The 19,516-nt window shown below is 41.8% G+C and overlaps 2 protein-coding genes across 5 annotated transcripts; both read left to right on the forward strand.

Annotated features, from left to right (window-relative positions):
• Positions 1-4,696: 4,696 nt before the first annotated feature.
• Positions 4,697-16,074, forward strand: LOC139338650 (schwannomin-interacting protein 1-like). Of its 4 annotated transcripts, none has more exons than XM_070973864.1 (8): positions 4,697-5,015; positions 5,278-5,693; positions 9,527-9,636; positions 13,081-13,198; positions 13,327-13,533; positions 14,193-14,316; positions 14,475-14,568; positions 14,849-16,074. In XM_070973864.1, the coding sequence occupies exons 2-8, from the start codon at positions 5,451-5,453 to the stop codon at positions 14,898-14,900; spliced, it is 948 nt and encodes a 315-aa protein (XP_070829965.1). In that variant the 5' UTR covers positions 4,697-5,015; positions 5,278-5,450; the 3' UTR covers positions 14,901-16,074. The 4 variants fall into 4 exon arrangements, with proteins under 4 accessions (XP_070829965.1, XP_070829967.1, XP_070829966.1 ...); XM_070973866.1 differs by having other exon boundaries at positions 5,457-5,693; XM_070973865.1 differs by having other exon boundaries at positions 4,698-5,015; positions 5,363-5,693.
• Positions 16,075-16,245: 171 nt separating this feature from the next.
• Positions 16,246-19,330, forward strand: LOC139338652 (interleukin-12 subunit alpha-like). Its single transcript, XM_070973868.1, has 7 exons — positions 16,246-17,240; positions 17,319-17,470; positions 17,563-17,649; positions 17,816-17,857; positions 18,225-18,347; positions 18,596-18,634; positions 18,858-19,330. Exons 1-7 carry the CDS (start codon positions 17,222-17,224, stop codon positions 18,984-18,986), a joined length of 591 nt encoding a protein of 196 aa, XP_070829969.1. The 5' UTR covers positions 16,246-17,221; the 3' UTR covers positions 18,987-19,330.
• The last annotated feature ends 186 nt before the right edge of the window (positions 19,331-19,516 follow it).

A 19,516-nucleotide genomic window follows, 5' to 3' on the forward strand; every position in this document is an offset into this window, starting at 1 on the left:
ACTCAATTTTAAACTTGTACATCTGTCATGTCAGTTTTTTTCCCATATATGTCCCCAAATTACAAATTTACCTTCAATCTGTACGACATGCAACATCCTCTATCCTATTTTATATTCATCTTTCTCATTGCTGTATTGCCTTATACATACCTCCAGAAAGTAGTTAATGTTTCTGCCCTGATTTGTCTGCCTGCCAACACATCTTAAAAACTAGATGACCTGGCACCTGGATAGTCAGAGGGTGAACAACACTAAGCATGAAATGTAATGTTCCTGGTCTAAGATGGGCTGGGGACCTTTGCTGCTTGTCATTCCCCATCTGTCTCTTCTCAGATTTCCTGTAAGCTCTCTGCGATCAGCTTTATAATAAAATGTGGGGGGAAACCCAACCTATGAGCTATATCTATGATTTATAAAACTAAACCATTTTCAAGGCCAATTAAACTTAAATGTCAGTGACTGAAAAACATTTAACAAACTGATTAGCACTGTGAGATTGCAGTTTTGCTTTTGCTGTTTCTTCACAATTCTCCAACCCTCATATTTCCTATATTGACATAAATCTATTCAAATTTCTTTCCTCATCATTATTTTGTATTTTGAGTATGATAATTAAGGATTTTTTTTTTATTGAAAGCCTTGAACAAATTCCACCCTCAAATGTTTGAAACTGAAATGTAAGTCCAGTTATCTTACAGCGATAAAATGTTTCAACATCAACAGTTATTTCAGCTATGCCCAGGCAAATACTGCTGTCTCATGTTTGGTCTGTATCATTCTCCCATCTGTATGTTCACTTGGGACATGTCTCCCATTTCATGCCATTTGATGAAAATGCAGATCTGACTTCATCACCCTGAGACAACAAATTAGACGTCAAAGGCTTTTAACGAGCCCACCTGTTGCAAGCTAAAAGAGCACAGGTGCAAGCTGTAGCTGAAGTTGCATCTGACTGGTTGATTGCCTAGCGTCAGTACATGCCCCACATTAAAAGCTGTGATTCTTTTGCTCTGCTTTGTATTAAAGTGCTCTCCATCTGTGCAGCTGGATGTCCGTCTCCAGTATGGCAGGTGAAACTGGAGGGGGACGCCACTCAAGTCAAACTGTAGCAGTCACATTAGTCCTGTGCTTTTTGGCCCAGAGTGTAACTTGTTTTAGCTTGCGATTGCTGAGCAAAGAAGTGGAGCAGGATAAGGCAGGTAGTGAGGCCGCAGTGATGAAAGTGAGGGCAGGAAGCATTCTCTTCAATGGGAAAGAGTTTGATTCCCAGTCAGGGTCTGCTTCTGGTGCTGCCACAGGAAATGATCAACTGCTGCATCCGGACTTGGATCGATCAGATGGCACAGGTGAGATTTTGGTGTGTAGTTCTAAATTGATGTATTGCATGCATAGACAGCATGGTAACGAAAACTAAGGGAAATAGTCAGGATTAATTTTACATGTGGACTTGTTACTCTAAAGGGATTTTGGAGCAGACGTCACAGCTGGAAGGCGCCATGGCTAATGAAGCAGCATGGAAACGCCTGAATCTTTCTCTGCACTGTGGTGAAAACACAATGAAGCTGAAAGCCATGGGACCCAGAGCTGCTGACCTACAACTAGACATGGGTACTGTTACACAGCCAGGCTTGTATAATGTCAGTTTATGTTAAAGCTGCAAGCACATGACAGGTGGCATAGACTAATGGTGTTTCTCCCCCTCTCAGGCAATGCACGTCCCCTGCCTTTAACTCAGGTCCCTGAAACTTGTAGCTACTCAATGAAGCAAAACGCACTGGGCCTCATCTTGGTTGTTCCTTATGATGGCTGCAATGTGATACAGGAGGTATGTCTTTTACTTTTAACTGGATTAACTGGTTAAGAGCTTTAAATGGTGGCAAAAGTCTGTTTAAATGTAGCTCTCCAAAGGAAAACATGAATTGGTCTGGATGAGCATGGTAAAACAACCTTAAGATAACTTTGCAAAGGTTGAACTCCAGATTAAAGATGATCTCAGCTTCTTGAATACTCTTTTCAGGATGGAAACTATGTGTTACCAATGAGTTGGCTGGATACTCCAGTTAAATTCACCTGCCCCATGTGGACGAGTCCTGCTTCAGCTACCCCCAAGCCTGCTCCGCAGCCCTGGAAACGTCCTTTACCTCACGGGCCCTGGAGCCTGAATCGTCACAAGCGTCACACAAGCCAGCCCATGTCCATCTATGATCTTCAGAGTCAATATTATCGCTATTTGTATTACTACTATTACATGTATATGATGACACCGGCCCCTGGTGCTGCTACAACTACTACTAAGCCTGACACAACCACCATGACTACAAAGCCATCAACCGAAAAACCCCCCCAGATGAACCTTCCTGCATATCCGTACTATCCATACTACCCTTATTACCCGTATTACCCCTATTACTACCCTCTTCCAAATGTACCAGTGACGACTGCACCACCACCTGTCACTACCACTGGACCTGCCACTACTGGAATGACTACTGAAATGGCTACTGAAGTGATGACTACAGCCAAGATGATGACCACAACAGCCTCAGCATCAACCACGAAGACTCCTCAAAGACCACTAAACCCCTATTACCCACCATATTTTCCTTATCCTTACTATCCCCCAGCAGGGCATCCAATGCCTGGGAAACCTGATGGTTCTGACATTTACTACTACCCACTTGTTCAGCATTTCTATGGAAACCCTCCATTCCCACAAATTCCTACTGTACCAGTGCAAACTACTCAGCCCCCAGTGACCACTACTAAACCAGAGGACCCAGCTTCCACTGCGCAACCAACTGACTCAAGCCAGACGGCCGCTCCTCCTACGACGGCTGCTCCTCCCACGACAGCAGCTCCTCTCACTACGGCTGCTCCTCCTACGACGGCTGCTCCTCCTACGACGGCTGCTCCTCCCACGACAGCTGCTCCACCCACAACTATTTCTCCAACCACTCAAGCAACAAATGCATTGCCCACTCCAGCAAAGCCCAGCAGTAACAACTATCCAGGCCCATTCAGTCCGTATGTTCCTTACTACCAGCTCCCCTTTGTTCCATATGTTTCATATAAATACAACAAGGCTGGCAAACTCCCAGATGACCAGAAATACATGCCTCAAGCTTCATACAAATCTGGACCCCAGCCTCGAGGACACCCACCCCTACATCCAGGCTTCCACTACTGGCAACCTGTACCCTGGTTTCCCCACTCAGCAGGCCAAAACAATCCTCTGCTTGACTGGAAAAATCTGCACCCTAAATATGATTGAGTCCAGATGGTAAGCATTGCTTGTTGGTAAGCTTGGTAAGCATGAAGTTTCTCAGCCATAACAGTCTCTTGCTTTCTTTCAGGTGCTGGTGTCCTGTGATACTTGACATTCAATAAACTTGTTTTACTTAGAACTTTGCCTCATTCATACTTCATTTGTTACTCAGAGTTGTCTTGTTCCATGGTGCTAAAACCTCTTGCCATGGTCCAGGCATTTCTATAACTTTAATTGTGTGTCAAAGTAAATTTAGTAAATCAAAGCTGATTCATGTCCAGTAGCTTCTGAAATTTCTTTTCTAAGCAGCAGTTGACAAGTTACTCATGTATGGTAAGTCCTGCATACATTGCAGGTGCAGGAAACTGGTTTGAGGATTACTCTGAATCTTACATCCTTGGCAAAGAGCTCAATGGTTACAAATCCAAGTCCACCAATAGGGGAAATTGAAACACTGCTGGTTATTTACAGCAATGGCCTTATTTGCCAAGGGAATAACCTCACAAGTGTTTACACCAACGCTGCCTTTAGGAACAGTTTAAATTGAGGTTAACTGTAACAGAAGAGACCCTGAACAATGGATCACATGGTATTGGCTCAATTCTGCAAATGGTCCTTTTCATGATTCTCAATTGGTCTGTTGCCACAATAAGGTTTACAATAAGGCACACAAACACTGACTGTTCTGCTATGAAATGTGAAATTGCATAATGACTGTCATCTTAGAAATGTATTTGCTGTTTTGCTTCCCTCATTGTTGCATAATGAAGTCATAGAATGTAGTGCACCTGAAGTAGATTGGTGTTGCTTCAGTGGTTCAGATCACTCCTGTTGTGTTTTTATTGGTATTGGGTTGGGGGTCCTTATACAAATTGAGGGTCTAAGGATAGTGTCATGCTGGTAAAATGTACTGGCTATTTGACAAATTTCAGTTTACTTAAGTGGCAAAACACACAATCCTAATTCAACACTTATGGCTGCCTCATTCTGTGCTTTATTTTTCTTTCAGAAGTTTTGACATCTGATTAAAATGAGAAATGATCTTTCACCCAGGTACTGCTTACGCACCAGGGGCTCATCTCTTACTGCTCCAGTGAAGCTGCCAAAGGGAGACTGGTTGTACTGAGAGCCTGGAGATGGGAGCAACTATGAATGTGAGATAGCGCTGCAGAAAAAAAAATGGAAAAGGTTGCATTAACAAAAATAGCCATAAATTTGTCAACCTTCACAGATCTTTGCTTTTTCTAAATACTCTTAATGTCGCTGTCTAGTTTTTTTCCCCCCTTACTCCTATATACACACACTCATACAGTGCACACACACCCCATTCTGTCTGTTCCTATATACTTCCACATGGTGCTCTCTCCTCTGGGCACCCTGTGACGAGAGACACACACACACACAAATCTACACACATCACTGAAACTAAGCCACACGTGACAAGGGAGAGACGTGTACTGCTGGTCTTTCAAAGCAAGGATGCGTGCCTGTGTTTTTTCCTTTTAATTTAGTACATTTCTTGAATGTTAGCCGCCTGGAATTATGGAGCACTGAGCAGAGGAATAAGAGCAATTCTGCAGAGGAGCAAGAAATCTGAAGCTCCATCCTTTAACGGTCATCATAGAGTTCAGCATGGGCGAAGCGGTCATCCTTTTATGCAAAATTGTGCTTCTCTCTGTTTTGTTATAATTTCTGCTTTTGAATTTTTATTTAACTCATCTTAAAGAGCGATTTGCACTCTACAATGATGGTAAGTCATATGTGCAGCATGTGCTATGTATAATTTGACTTTGTATTTTAGCATTGATTAGAATTCAGGATGGAAGAGCATGATATACATTCGTATTTTGTGACGTGTTCATACAGACTAAATGAAAAAGACCAAGACATACAATCAGAGATTGAAAGATCAAATAATAGGAACAATGAGAAATGTTAGTTAAAGAATAAAGCTATAAATTCCTGTTTAAGCCCATTCTGCAATTAGATTTGTTTTATCTGTGTGGTCATAGGAAACATTAAGGTACCATGAAAATTAAAATACTGGCACGGTTGACTTCAGCCAGAGCTCCATGTCTCATCTCTGAATATCTTCAGTCCATCTGTGGCCATATTCTCAGCCAGGGCACTTAGTCCCTCCCCCAACCCTGACATTTACTCCACCCACTCCACACGGTTTGTCTTTATGGAGGACTTTGATGTGGACATGGATGAGGAAGAGGAGGGAGAGATATGCATGAGAAAGGCCACAACAGGCCACTGGTGGGAGGACTGTGGAGATGATGGCAACTGTGCCATACAGCACCAGAGAGGAGGAAGAGGCTGCATGGTGAACAGTCGCAGCTGGGCTGAGGAGCTCCAGGACATCTTTGCACCACAGGCTGAGGACTGTTACAGTGGAGGGCGAACCAGACTGTCCAGCATCTCTGTGAGTGACTGTTTTTCTCTCTTTCTGTCTGGGCCACACAAGCACTGAGTTCCTCCCTCTGAGTCCATTTGTTCTGACAAATTCCTTGGCATCTCTTAACCACAAGAAAACAGAGTGAGACAGGACACGAAAGGGATTCAGCACAAATCTAGGCTCCTGCAAACAACACCTCTCAGAGTAACAGAAAAATAAGAACTCAAGTCAGAAATGAAATTAATCAAAAGCTGATAACATGAAAAAATTTGCACGAAACAGCATTTGCATTCTCAGGCTACTCATATCTAGTTTTTATATATGTAGATACAACGTGTGAAATGGAAAAAAAGGCCAAAAGGAAATCTGAGGAAATTTGGCCCCTGGCGCTCATGATGGTTGATGACGCAAAAACGTTATGTTGTTTAATCAGCCCACTGCTGCACTGTGACACAGCACTGTGGGTCTGTGTACGCACTTTTGTGTGTATTTGTGTTTCTCGATGTGCGCGTGGGCACGTGCTGCCTGTGCTTCCTTGTCTCTCTTACGGCTCATCACGCTTGAAGCTGTGATGTGGAATGAGGCTGGAGGAGATTCCTTTAGGAGGCAAAACAAAACAGAGAATGTGCAATTAAAAATTCACCGCTCTGCTTTGGGCTAGCGAGCAGATACAGAGTCCGTGTCAGTGCTGCTCAGAAATGCTGACACTTATAAGAGGAGCTGTTATTGATCAGCGGTGGCCTCTTTAATGGTTCTGTTTTCCAGTGTTGCAGTCTCATTTATCAGACTTTAGCCTGGCCTTTCAGCCCACTGTATTGCTCAACTTGCCATGCAACCAATCACATGCCCTTATTTCTATAAACCTATAAGGTCTGTCTCCTCTTATCAGATTGCTAGCAGCTGCTATTTGCCCCTTTTCTTTCATTCACATAAAAATGTAGAGGAGAGAAAAAGCAAGTGAGGAAGATGGAGGAACAGATAACAGATCAGGAGAGCAGTGGCTCTGTCTCTCCCCTGCCTCCTCCATTTCTCTCTCTCCTCCTCTGCTTCCGTCACTTCCCACTCTTTCCTCTCTTGCTCCCACACCCCCCCCCCCTCCCCCTCTCTGCTGCCTCCCCCGCTCCCCTCACTGCTCTCTCCTCCCTCCCTCGCTCTCCTGCACGGAGCTGCAGTATATGAGAGGGTCTCCTGGGTCTAGCTTCACTGCAGTGTAGAGAAGGCAGGGCGGCTGTTCTAGTACGATGCGCTGAAGGATGGTGCACCAGGAGAAACGCGTTTACCAGGTGTGTGGATTTCTATTTGTATGTGTTGATGATTCTCAGGGTGTAGCATGTGCAGTGCAATATTTATAGGTATACATGATAGGTATCCATCATGGGTGAGCTGCTGTAGACGAATCAGCCATAATGGATGTGTGACTGTGAGGTGATGTGGGTGTGTTCATCTGTGATCTTTACCAGTTTACCTCTGTGTTTCCTCATCTGCTCAGTACAATTTGAAATCATTTCCTCTCATGTAACGTGTGTCATCCTATAACACGCATTGTTCAGTTTCTCATGAATGAACTCGTTCTACATCATTTACAGTGACCAAGAGGTGCTTTTGCTATACCTCATACTTTCTTCTGGGAGGGTGAGATAGGTTGTCTGTGAATTTGTGTGTGTGTGTAAACAGTCAGGACGACTGTCTGAAGAGGATGAGCAGGAGGCAGAGCGTTGGTTGGGCGAGTCAAGGTGATCAACTGTGATTTATGCTCTTACATCACAGCTTCATCTAATGATGCGTCACAAAAAAAGAGGAGAGGGTGTTGCTGTTTGAGCCAGTTTTGAGGTTATTTAGAGAGAGAGCGCTGACACATGAGAGAAACATCTCCAATTTTGGAAGTGTTATTCAATGGTCGTGTGTCACAGGGTCACACACGCAAAGGCAGCCTTAGAACGTGTAGGCACAATCCCATGATATACAAATACAGTCCCCATGGTGCCAGAATGCAAAATCATGTCATTAAACACTGTGTTTTCTGTAGTTCAGTGCAGTATTTTAAGACAGAAGCTGTGAGACTTCAAGAAATATTCAAACAATGCGGCTCAAATGACCTAAATATGTTTGTATTTGACAAAAACAAATGAGCTCTAAAGGCAGCTACAGAGTGGAAACTGAGATAAAGTGAAAATGATAAATGATTCAGGGTAGGACATGAACTGAAGAAGAGGAGGAGGAATGGGGACAACAATGAATGAGGACAGTGGAACTTCTCGATGCCGAGCACGAAAGTCAAACATTTCTGGTCGAAAGGAAATAACTGAGAGGGCAGGAGAGAAAATGTCTGCAAAGAGGGATGAGCCACACGCATGAAGTTGCCAGACAGAGAGCAGAATGACGTGGTATTTGAACCATTTCACTGTGGATAATGGCTGCTGTGTTGATGATGGACTGTGAGCGGACAAATGAGCAAATGACGACTGTTACTGATGGCTTACAGCAATTATGGTATGCAAGTGATTACCAAAGACCTTGAACGTTGGCTGATTGCTGCAAGAGGAGAAGTGATATATACGTCAGTGTAGACAGAGAAAGATTTAATGATAAATGGACAAATAATTAAGAACAGTCTGGATATGTCTCTTTCTTTAGGTTGGGCCTGTATGCTTCCCCTCCATGTTGAAGCATGGTGCTATCTGGATGTTGTTAATGAGGATAGAAGCTGCCAGATTAACTCAGCCATCCATTTCCTATAACAGTTTTTCCCAGGATGCTTTGGGTGAGTGGCGAGGCTCATCCTGTTTGTCAGCAGGTTGTCGGTCTGTAACAGATCTAGCACAAAGACAGATAAATGTGTTCATACTAGCAAATTCATCGCAATACCCAGTTCATCTGATCTGCGTGTTTAGGATCTCTGACTACCTCATATCTGCAGATGTTTTACCTCTTCCACTTCAATGATTTTTGTAAATATATGCTTATTCTTATTTTGATGCAGCAATACATTTCAAACAAGTTGGGATATGAGCAGACTGGGAAAGTTGTGGAATGCTCCAAAAACACCTGTTTGGAACATTCCACAGGTAAACAGGTGACAGTATCATGATTGGGTATGAAAGGGGCATCCTGGAAAGGCTCAGTCGCTCACAAGCAAGGATGGAGCGAGGTTCACCACTTTTATGAACACATGATTGTATAAAGGATGTTACTACATGGGCCCAAGGACATTTTACACACCGTCCAGACTGTTTTGGATTCAGGGTTGAAGCATCTGTGTAACAGGAGGAACAGGATATTCTGTATGTGTATGGTGGGCTGTAAAATTTTACATCAGCCATTTAAACCTGATATTTTTGGGTTAGCTGATGATTTAGAGACAGAACAGGAAATGAGAGGAGGAGTGTTATGTAAGGAGTGATGTGTGTACCTATTATTGGTAGAGAGGAAGAAAAGGCCAAAGAACAGATTTTTATTTATGTGCTGGCTGAGCTTTGATGGTGTTGTTAACGTATTTATGTAATCATAATGATACAGTGTCATGTGTGAGCCCACGGCTGGATTATATTAATGTGTGAAAGGCAGAAAATTGGATAGCATGACTTTGCTGCTTTCCTCCCATCCACCTCTCCCTACACAAATCCATATTGGTCCCTCCTCCTTAGCTCCTCTTTCCTCTGTTTATCTTTCATCCTTCTCTCCTCAGACAGCATTATCATTCGGCACAATATTTATAGCTTTAACCACGCACCTTAATATTTCTTCCCATGCACTTGATCAATCAAGCAGAGATGGAACATCATGGACACGGAGCTGCAGCAGCAGCAGCACTTTTATGAATATTCTTTATATTCATGTGTTTTTTCTCTTTTCTCTGGCAGGCCCAGAGGAATGAGAGAGAGTCCATCAGGCAGAAACTTGCCCTTGGTAGTTTCTATGACGACGAGCCAGTCATCTACACCAGCTGCAGCAAGAACGGCCCATCCTCCCGGTGGGTTTGGATTGAGTGTGTGTGTGTGTGTGTGTGTGTGTGTGTGTGTGTGTGTGTGTGTGTGTGTGTGTGTGTGTGTGTGTGTGTGTGTGGTGTGTGTGTTACGGTTTGATCAGAGTAGCCTTTTGAAGGCCAGCACCAATATTTTTTAGCCTCCGACAGCTGACACTTTACATCTTTAGATGTTCTCCCAGAGTTTATTTTTGGATGGATGACAGAGAAACAGCAGAGATACGCCCTAGATTCAACTAATTATTGATTCACAGAAAACATTTTAATCTATTTAAAGCCCAGTGCTGGAGGAAATGTTTGCATCCTTAAGCAAAAGTACTAACACTATACCGTAAAAGTACTGGATTAGAGTTACAAGTCCTGAAGGTATGTAAGTATTTTCAGGAAAATGGATGTAAAGTAACAAAACTGAAAGTGCTTAATGCAGAAGACTGTCCCCTGTGGCTGCTATTCTATTATATATCCTATCATTAGAAAGCTCGTGCTCTGATATGAAAACACATTTTTACTGTTGTAGTTGGTTGAGATGGAGCTCATTTTGAACAATTTTGTTATAATTAATAGTTATTTTCATTATGTATTCATCTGCTGACTATTTTTCTGTTAATCGACTGATTGTTTGGTTTGTTAGATATTAGAATATAGTGACAAATCATGTCAATTCAGCTCTACGTGTACATTTTTGTGTTCAAAAATGCCAATTTGTAGTAGTAAGTACAATATTTTCCTCTGAATTGTGGTGGTGTAGAAGTAGAAAGTGGCATGAGAAGAAAATATTCAAGTAAAGTACAGTACAAGTACCTCAAAGTTGTATATTAGTACAGTGCTTGAGTGAATGTACTTAGTTACATATCACCACTGTTAAAACCTGAATATAAAGGTTTGTAGACTTTATGTGTTGCCTTTGAGGAACCTCCTTATAAAGTATATTCACGCATGTATGTGGCACACGCACAGTCTTGTGTGTAGAGATTTCACTGTCCAATGCATACCACGCATCTCCAAATTTGGTGAGTTTTCAAATAATGTGAAGGATTTCATGAACCTTTACTAGATGATATATTTGAAACGCATGGGATTTGGCATTTTTGGGGATCTGAAAACAGGGCTGTGTGTAAAGCTTCGGGAGATACATGGTTTTCACAGCACAGCAAAGTGATGAATTTCTCATCTGAACAGTTTGAGCTCTGTCCATTCAGCAGCTCACTTTACCTACTAACTAAGACCTATAAGCTACAAACACACAAATCAAAATGATTGGACTGGCTTGTTGGCTTGTAGGTGTCAAGCAAATGGCAGTAAATGGCAACGGGTCCTTTGTGGATATCCATTCAGAGACAGTGAGTCATGTAGCAGGAAGTGCAGCATAGTGCAATAACACAGGTTGGGTAAATATGTTGGCAATAGACAGGAAGAGAATGAGTGATTCACATGAACGACACACACATGCAGATAGAAAATGAAAGGTTTTCCAGAAAGCCACACCTTTTTACAGTCAGTCCCAGGGAAATGACATTCGACCAAACAATAACCAGGTTTTACTATCAGCAGCAGAACAAAGACACTCGAGTATGGAAAGAGTTGGCACAGAGGAGGTGGCACAGTGGTTAACCTCCGTTACGTGATAAGTTGCTGAAACAGAAACTTAGCGATCTCCAACTTCATGTGACAAACATTCTCACAGTGGGATATAGTTTAGATGGTGTGTGTGACGTCGAAGACGTTTCCCATTGAAAATTGCGCCACCAGCGGCTACAAAAAGCATGAAATATGAACAGATTTCAACATTTGTCAAGACATATGTCCAAGTTCTTTCTCTATTATTTATTATATAATTTTACCCCTTTTTGACATAATATTTCTGCCTTAAAACACGAGACTTATTATTTTTCCTTCCTTATTAGTTTGTTAATCACCTGTGCAACACTGTGAAAGGCATTAACTTATTTGCAAGTGCAAAACAAGTAAAGTTTCATGAGATTTTTTTACTCCATAGTGATCACAGGTTGAATTTGATATACAGCAGATTTGACATATGAAAAGAAACTAAAAGAAAGGAAGGATATAATTTCCCCGTGAAATTGATATTTCATGTTTGTAATTGCGGTTGTGGATGCACACACACGTAGTGGAAAGAGTTGCATTACATCAGATAGAAGGTGGTTAACCAAAGACCTTTTTTTTTTCATGGCAGCTTTGACCTTAAGTGTCTTTGTGGCAATTTAGCTTTTTGATGCTGCTGCCTACAGTTTGAGGAAGTGCTGTTTTGTCTGTGGTCCGCCTGTGCCTGAAAAGAGAAGTACTGCCTGATATCAGTCTGCAGCTGTGATTAGTGCTCGTAGTGTCATGTGACCTCCAGTGGAGGAAAAGGAGCACCCTCTGGAGTTTGGGTTGTAGTGGAAATTCCACCACCATCCTGTCCAGTTTGTGAGATCTTGCGTTTGATTTTGTTCTCATCGGAGTGTAGGTGGAGGTTACTTTGGGTTGTTAGGTTCTTTCACTCAGAGTATCGTGATGTGGAACTGAATGAATGGTGTTTTGAGCTCATGGAAAGGCTGAGGTTTGTGACTTCTGCAGAGGGCCTGATGTTAAGTTTGTGGCTTTAGTCCTTTCATTGAAGACTTTCAACGGCTTTTGTTCCTACTTGATGAGGTCACACACAGTGACTTCATGGCCAAAAGCATGTGGGCGTGAAACATGAGCCATAAGTAACTGTTGACCATAAAATTCAAAAATTGTGGGGAGTGAATATAGGAATGTATTTAGATTTGTACCTGAAGATCATTTCCGACAGTGTGCCTATACTCAATTCAGAAAAAATGTTGACCACAAAAAAACAGGTGCTAAGAACCCCTCACACACCTGTGATCCATAAATCTTAAATCAACTTAAATTGACAGCACCTGCCTTGTGATTTCCCCTCATATAATGCCAGCACAAATGATGGTTGAGTCAGCTGAGAGAGATCAGAGCGATGGTAGAGGCGATTGAAGGCAGGCAACAGGCATTATTCAGTGGACTAAATAGTGGATTTGAAAGTTGCTTAAGAATTCAGTATGAAAAGATTAATTGACATGGCAGTCTCTCATAATTCCTCACACCTTCAGTCCAATCACATTGTTCATAAAACTCATACATGTCCTGCGCTGGGAAATCACTTACCTCAAGTCCAGACTTTGGTTAGAGATAAGATCATTTCCAAGTCAATGCAAGGTTTTAGAAAAAACTACTTGCACGCAGTTTTTTAGTGTATTTTTCCTGTCAGACGTGTTGTGACTGCTCTCATTCACACTGTGTTTTGTTTTTTGTGTGTAAACAATGAGTACAATCAATCAGTATTTCCCCTCTTCACTCCATGGGTTTCATTCTAACTGAGAGACATGCTCGGTGTCTCTGACCACAGGTCAACACTCTTTGTGTTTCTCCTCACAGACTGCAGAGTGGGGTGAACCTGCAGGTGTGTTTTGTTAATGACAGCAGCAGTGACAAAGACAGCGATGCTGAGGACAGCAGGACGGAGACCAGTCTGGACACACCGCTGTCGCCTGTGGTATGCACAGCTTAGACGTGCATGTGTTTCTGTCTCGTCCCACAGCTCTCATTCCTCTTTATGATAACTGTGAGTGAGAACCACGTGGCTGCTACATCATGATATTATTCAATCCACTTCCTCTCTAGAGTAAGCAGAGCTCATCATTATCGGACCGAGACACAGCGGAGGAGGACTCAGACCCGTTAGATGACTGCGGCGGGTTCTGGCGGGTGCAGCGGAGGCTGCAGGAGGAGGCCCGGGTGGCGCTGGCTCTGGCTCGACCCATGGCCCGCATGCAGGTGGAGGTGGAGAGGCAAATCCAGCTGCACAGACGTTCGCCTGTGGCTGACTTGGTTAGTCAGTGAGAGAAAAACAGAGATCAGGGTATTTGTGGTTGTGTGTGGACTTTCTCTCCTTCTTCCGTGCAAAATGCATTTTAGGAGATGATCCAGGACAATGAAATATCTGTACTTCATCACATGTGAAGGGCGAAAAGGGGAAAGAGCGTAACTAACTATTAACTTGCTGTCTCGTCTGACAGTAAACAGCACAATGCAAATATATACAAATATACATAAGGGACTTACACAGCCTGAACAGTGTGTGTGTGTGTGTGTGTGTGTGTGTGTGTGTGTGTGTGTGTGTGTGTGTGTGTGTGTGTGTGTGTGTGTGTGTGTGTCCAGGGTTAGCATGCACAGCTGGGTTAGGATGCCCTCTATGTTTTATTTTTGAAAAACATTAGCAGTCACAGAGTGGGAGCTGATGTGTGTGTGTGAAAAAGAGAGAGAAAGAGAGACCAAGAGAAAATCCTTGAATCTAATAAACAATAGAGCAGCAAATTTGTCCCACTGCTGAAGGATAAGGACATTTGCGAACCCAGACAGACATTCATCCAGCCGACTGATCAGTACTGATTAATTCCAATAAAGTTTTAGTCTTTTTTCACATTCTGAGCCTTTGAACACATTTTGACATGCAGTAATTTCCTGTCCGTGTGCGTTTACACATGCAGCTTCCCCATCTGCCCCACATCAGCGAGGGCTTGATGAAGAGGAGTCTGAGGCGAGGGGACATGAGGGACATGAGTCTAGGGCAGCTGCAAGTCATCACAAATGACTTACACTCACAGATTCAGAGTGAGTGGATCACACATACACACAAACACACATATATGACACAAGCCGAGTACTTGATAAACCCATCAAACGTCATATTAGAGATATCAAAGATTAACAAGCAATCAACCTTAAAAAACTGACAGATCCTAAATCCTCTCATCCTAAATCTAACACAGGTCTAAATGAGGAGCTGGTGCAGTTGCTGCTGTTGAGGGATGAGCTGCATGTGGAGCAGGACGCCATGCTGGTGGACATAGAGGACCTCACCAGGTGAATTTCCCCTTTCGCTCTCTTCTCTCTTTATGTTTCGATCTGCAGTTCCTGTCAAATTCTCTATTTTTACTGCAAATGTGATCAAAGGTGAGTAGACTGAAATTTTGAGCATCAACCTTTTCATTTCCTGCATTCTGGTGACTTTTTAAGCACCGATTTGTGCCTTTTTGCCGAAAGCCAAAATTCTAAATATAATAAGGCTCACAGGCAAGCGCCTATGACATGTACTGTCTGTCCCGAGCTCGCTCTTATGCACGTCTTGTCTTCTTGTCGACAGGCACGCTCACACTCATCAGCGGCACCAGGCAGAGAAAGCCATCTCTAAATAAAAGACCCCGCCCTCACGTGTGTCCATCTGCACGCCATCTTACCTCCCACTCCATGGACTGTCACCAGTGTTACTAATGAAACTCCATCCGTGCTGACTGGAGAAATTAATACACCATATACTGTAATATCAACACACAGACACACTCGTAATGTATCGCACCACAGGGCGTTGTCTAAGGACAGAGGACCCCACATTTAAAGGAAGCTGAGTCATCACTGCTTATGGACACAGCTGAGTTTGTGCAGGCCTGTCATCACGCCATACTTCACAGAATTAGGGAAATCCTCTCAGCTTAATTCCACCCCTATCCCTGATTTACCTCTTCATGATTTTGCACGGTGCACTCATGTATATTAATACAGGGTTGGCGAGAGCGCCCGCATGCCTTGTTTCTCCCTTGTATCAGAAAGGATGACGACCTGCAGGGGCCACAGAAAGATGGAAATCAAGAGGACCGATCAGTTCATCTGCAGACATGTTCTGTTCACCTATTTATCGTTTCTTTCACTAAGAGCACTCTGTCGCCGCTGTTTAACACTGGATTCACTTTTGAATGTGCACTATCTGTACCGCTGCAACAGAAAATGATTAACACCGTGCTGATTTGCAGCTTAGCTTAGAAATGCTGCAGCAGCTTCACTGAGGTCCTTTAAAGGATCATTTAGATGCAAAAATTGGATGTAACTCAACAGCTGCTACAGTTTCCACCTGCTTTAAAGATGTATTTAGAGCATTTTGATGGACAAAATGATAAGATTGGTTAATAACAGGGATAGAAAATACAAAAGTAGTGGCATGTTGACATGAACAGCCCTAAATAAAAGTATGTAAAGTCCTTTTTGTTATGCCCAATTTACTAATTCTAAAAAAAAAAAAAGGGTAAATATGATGTAAAACAAACATATTAATAAATCACAGCCTAAACATATATCTATTTTATCTGTTCAGAGGATTTATGGACAAACTGTGTGTAAATGTTAAGAGAGACTTTATTAAAAGGATGAAGGACGTGTCCTGTTGTCTGGCTGTGTTTAAGTGTTTTCACTCTCACCTTTTTAAGAATGTCATCACACACAAAGTTCAGCTTTCTTTTTTTATTGTATGCTTCATTGATAAATGTACTGTATAATGATTGTAAAAAAGAAAAAGGATAAACTCCAGTAATAAATGTTTCAAGTGTGTGAATTTTTTTGGCTGTTTTTCATGTGAGCTCATTTGCATGTCGTATCCAGACTAACGCTGTGAAATCTGATGTTATTTACTGTAAAAACAAATGATACAAAACACACACACACACACACACACACACACACACACACACACATTAAGATTATTTCAAGTGCCGGTTGGGAAAATGAGTCTGCTCTTATTCAGAGCTGCATTAAAGGTCACAGTCGAGTTTCTCTGCTCATTCACTCATTCACACGTTCACACTGGTGCTGACACTTATGTAACAGAGATCTGTGGATTTCCACAAGCGAGAGGGGAACAACTCTGACGGTGGGGACAAAAATAAAATACTCACTTAATCTGAAGTAACTTATCGTTATTATTGTTATGTTAAAATGTAACTAAGCAAAGAAAAAGAGAATTACTCTAATTGAAGTGTACACTGTATACAAACGTCAAACAGAACTACAAGAATCAGTAAATAATAGTAATAAAATCATACATTTCCACCTCAGCGGCTGATTATTCTGAGATTATTTTGAAAAGCAGAGGTGACATTGATGTAAAATACACCTGTTAAAGTCAAACAACAAATCTTTAACAAATCATTCAATATGATATTAAATAAATCATATTGCTAAGGATTTTTCCTAAATATATATTGATTCCTCATTATCTAATAAAAAGAGATATTTAACTTCTATCAGATTGTATTATATATTGTTGTCAACTGGTATGTTTTTCTCTCTCTGCCACTTGAATAAGATTAAATGTGCTTTTTTTGGTCATTATTTCAGCGCTGGATATGACAGATATTGGACAAGCTAGTTAATAGCAAGTTAAAATAGCATATAACATAATGCTTTCACTATGCCCTCTTTGGAAATGTCAACAATGTACAGTAACCAGGGCCAAGACACATTACTCATTAGTGTATGGGTTAATTCCAGTTTCACCAAAGCATTTAGTGTTGTAGGGGAAAAAATTAAACACAACCTTGACTGTGCACTTTCACTTTGCAGTTAAGCAGCATCACCACACTGCTGTAGCCTGAGGGAAATCCCTGCATCAGGATGGGTATAAAACCCTTAAGCATGTCTGAGTTCAGTCAGTTACACCAAAGAATCTCAATCTACAGTCTTATCCAAGATGGCACTCGTTAAGCTCTGTGAGTATACTGACTGAACTCTATTTTCTTTGTGCAGCAAAGTGTTCGAAACTCAAGGTTTACTTCTTTTTCCATCAGGCTTCTCTCCTGCACTGCTGTTCCTGGCGCTCACCTGCTCCCTGTGGCAGGCCGGCCAGTCTGTGCCAGTGATGAGTAAAGGACCAGTGACAGACTCCTGTCTTTTCGACGCACAAATGCTTCTACAGAACATCACTCATACGCTAACACAGGTGGGCCTGAAACACCAAACAAAGCTTCTACTCTGTTGTCTTTGACCTCTCTTTAATTTAGAGTTTAAAAAATTCTTTTTCCATGTGCTCAGAAAAACCTGTTCAGCGGCATCGACTGCGCAAAGCAGATGGTGGAGCTGAACATGGACACTAACACACCGTCTGTGTGCGCACCAAAGGTAAATAATGAAAGCTCACATTTTCCATAGGTAGGGACATGGCAAACAAACAAGCTAACAGTCCTGTATCCCAACGCGTTACAGCCCATACAACTCTATTTAATGTGCTGAGGCCTTGAAGTAGCAGCTGTGGCCCTGTGTTATTAAAGCTGTGTTTTCTCCACAGGAATCAACTTGCTCAGGAAGCGTTCAGTCAGAATTTGATCAGGTAGGTTGAACATCTTGTACATGAAGAACGCCTTTTTTATTGTTTTATTTTCTATTTTGTTTTGAAAATCAAATCATTTGGCTTTAGAAATGCACTCATAGGAAGAAACAACCATCAGCTAACCCTACACCTGTACAATTTAATGCAACCCAATGCAACTGTTTTGCCACGCACTTCACTTTTATGATGCTTATAATGCTCAGTTTGTGTTGTCATGTCATGTTTTAGCACTGAGATCTTAGCTAGTGACGGCGTTGCACTGGACTGAATTATATTCAGGCGTGAAAATAAAAGCACATCTCAAAATAATGCAGTCCGGTAAAACGGCACCTTTAACAATGACCCATCTTTGCTTTTTTCCATTCAGGAGTCATGTGTGGCAAACATCGGGGAGGATCTGCATTACTACTATACATTTCTAGCTGCTCAGCCGGATCCTGACAGTTTACTCGGCCCATCTGTCCTGATCAGCCTCAAAGAATTCATGCAGGTAACTCACTTTACACACCGACACACCATTTGAACCAATGCTCTTACCATTAACACCTGCTGTCTCTTGAGGGGCTCTTGATTACGGACGTGAAAAGTATGTGAAGGGGTGAAAATGGAGGTGTATAGTTAGTTTATAGTCTTAAAAATCAACTGGCAGTCTTCTTATCTTGTGCAGTATCGAATTGTTGATGAAAGACAGGGGAGAAGTGTCAAAGGTGTTAAAAATGAATCATTCGCTCCCAACAGAACTGCTTCACGTGGTCAACAGACATGGCTTCAGAGGAGGTAAGACATCGCTTCATGTGCAGCATAATCATGATTTAAGATTCATTATTACTCATTCGTTTATTTATTATTCACTATTCTTTTTCAATGTCCTCAAATGTTTCCAACTTGTAGACAGCAGTCAAAACGTTTTTCTTAAAAGAACTATTCTGTTTGCCATTTAGAAGAACAGTCATAGTTTAATTGTACAAAGTGACTCACAAATCCTCTCTGTCTGTTCAAGGCTGTGGACCGTCCGAGCACCTACGACGAGAGACTGAGCCTCTGCAAAGTGCTGAAGGGCTTCCACATCCGCACCATCACAATCAACAGAGCCCTTGCTTACATGAACTCTGGTGAACACACTAAATAAATCACTGAGCTGTAACACATCACTAGTTTTAGAAAGCCATGCGAAACCACTTTACATGAAAATGACATAAACCACAGTAACAGCTCATGTTATGTTGAAATAATGTGATCAAAACACTCCATAGCTTTTATTTATCATGTCTGTGTAGTTATGTAACTTATATTTGACATCAAAATGATGCGTCAAAGTACTTTTTTTACAAAGTGTTTTTACAGATTGTGCTATTTATTTATCAATGGTATTTGTTTTATTCTGGACTATTTATTTCAATTATTTATTGTTTGATATGTTCATATTATATTCCTTTGTTTGTAAGAATCAACAAATAAATGTTTTCCTGCATCAATCCTGCTCACTTATCATTCATTTATTCGCTTTTTTCACTGTGAGATGATTTGATTAATATCCTTCTTGATAAAGAGGATCCACAGTGACACCTCATAGTCGTAGCTAGTGCATATTGAAATTCAGTCATTGGACTTTCCTTCTTTGATCCGTCTAATGCCACCACAACAACAATATATGTGATT

Source organism: Chaetodon trifascialis, chromosome 11 (assembly GCF_039877785.1).
Source record: "Chaetodon trifascialis isolate fChaTrf1 chromosome 11, fChaTrf1.hap1, whole genome shotgun sequence".
NCBI classification, from domain to species: Eukaryota; Metazoa; Chordata; class Actinopteri; order Chaetodontiformes; family Chaetodontidae; genus Chaetodon; species Chaetodon trifascialis.

Coding starts and splice junctions, on each gene's coding strand:
- LOC139338650 (XM_070973864.1), top strand. CDS start 5,451: ATGGAGGACTTTGATGTGGACATGGATGAGGAAGAGGAGGGAGAGATA. Junction 9,637..13,080: donor AAGAACGGCCCATCCTCCCG/GTGGGTTTGGAT, acceptor TTCTCCTCACAG/ACTGCAGAGTGGGGTGAACC. Junction 14,317..14,474: donor CTTACACTCACAGATTCAGA/GTGAGTGGATCA, acceptor AATCTAACACAG/GTCTAAATGAGGAGCTGGTG.
- LOC139338652 (XM_070973868.1), top strand. Junction 18,348..18,595: donor GCCTCAAAGAATTCATGCAG/GTAACTCACTTT, acceptor CGCTCCCAACAG/AACTGCTTCACGTGGTCAAC. Junction 18,635..18,857: donor CAGACATGGCTTCAGAGGAG/GTAAGACATCGC, acceptor TGTCTGTTCAAG/GCTGTGGACCGTCCGAGCAC.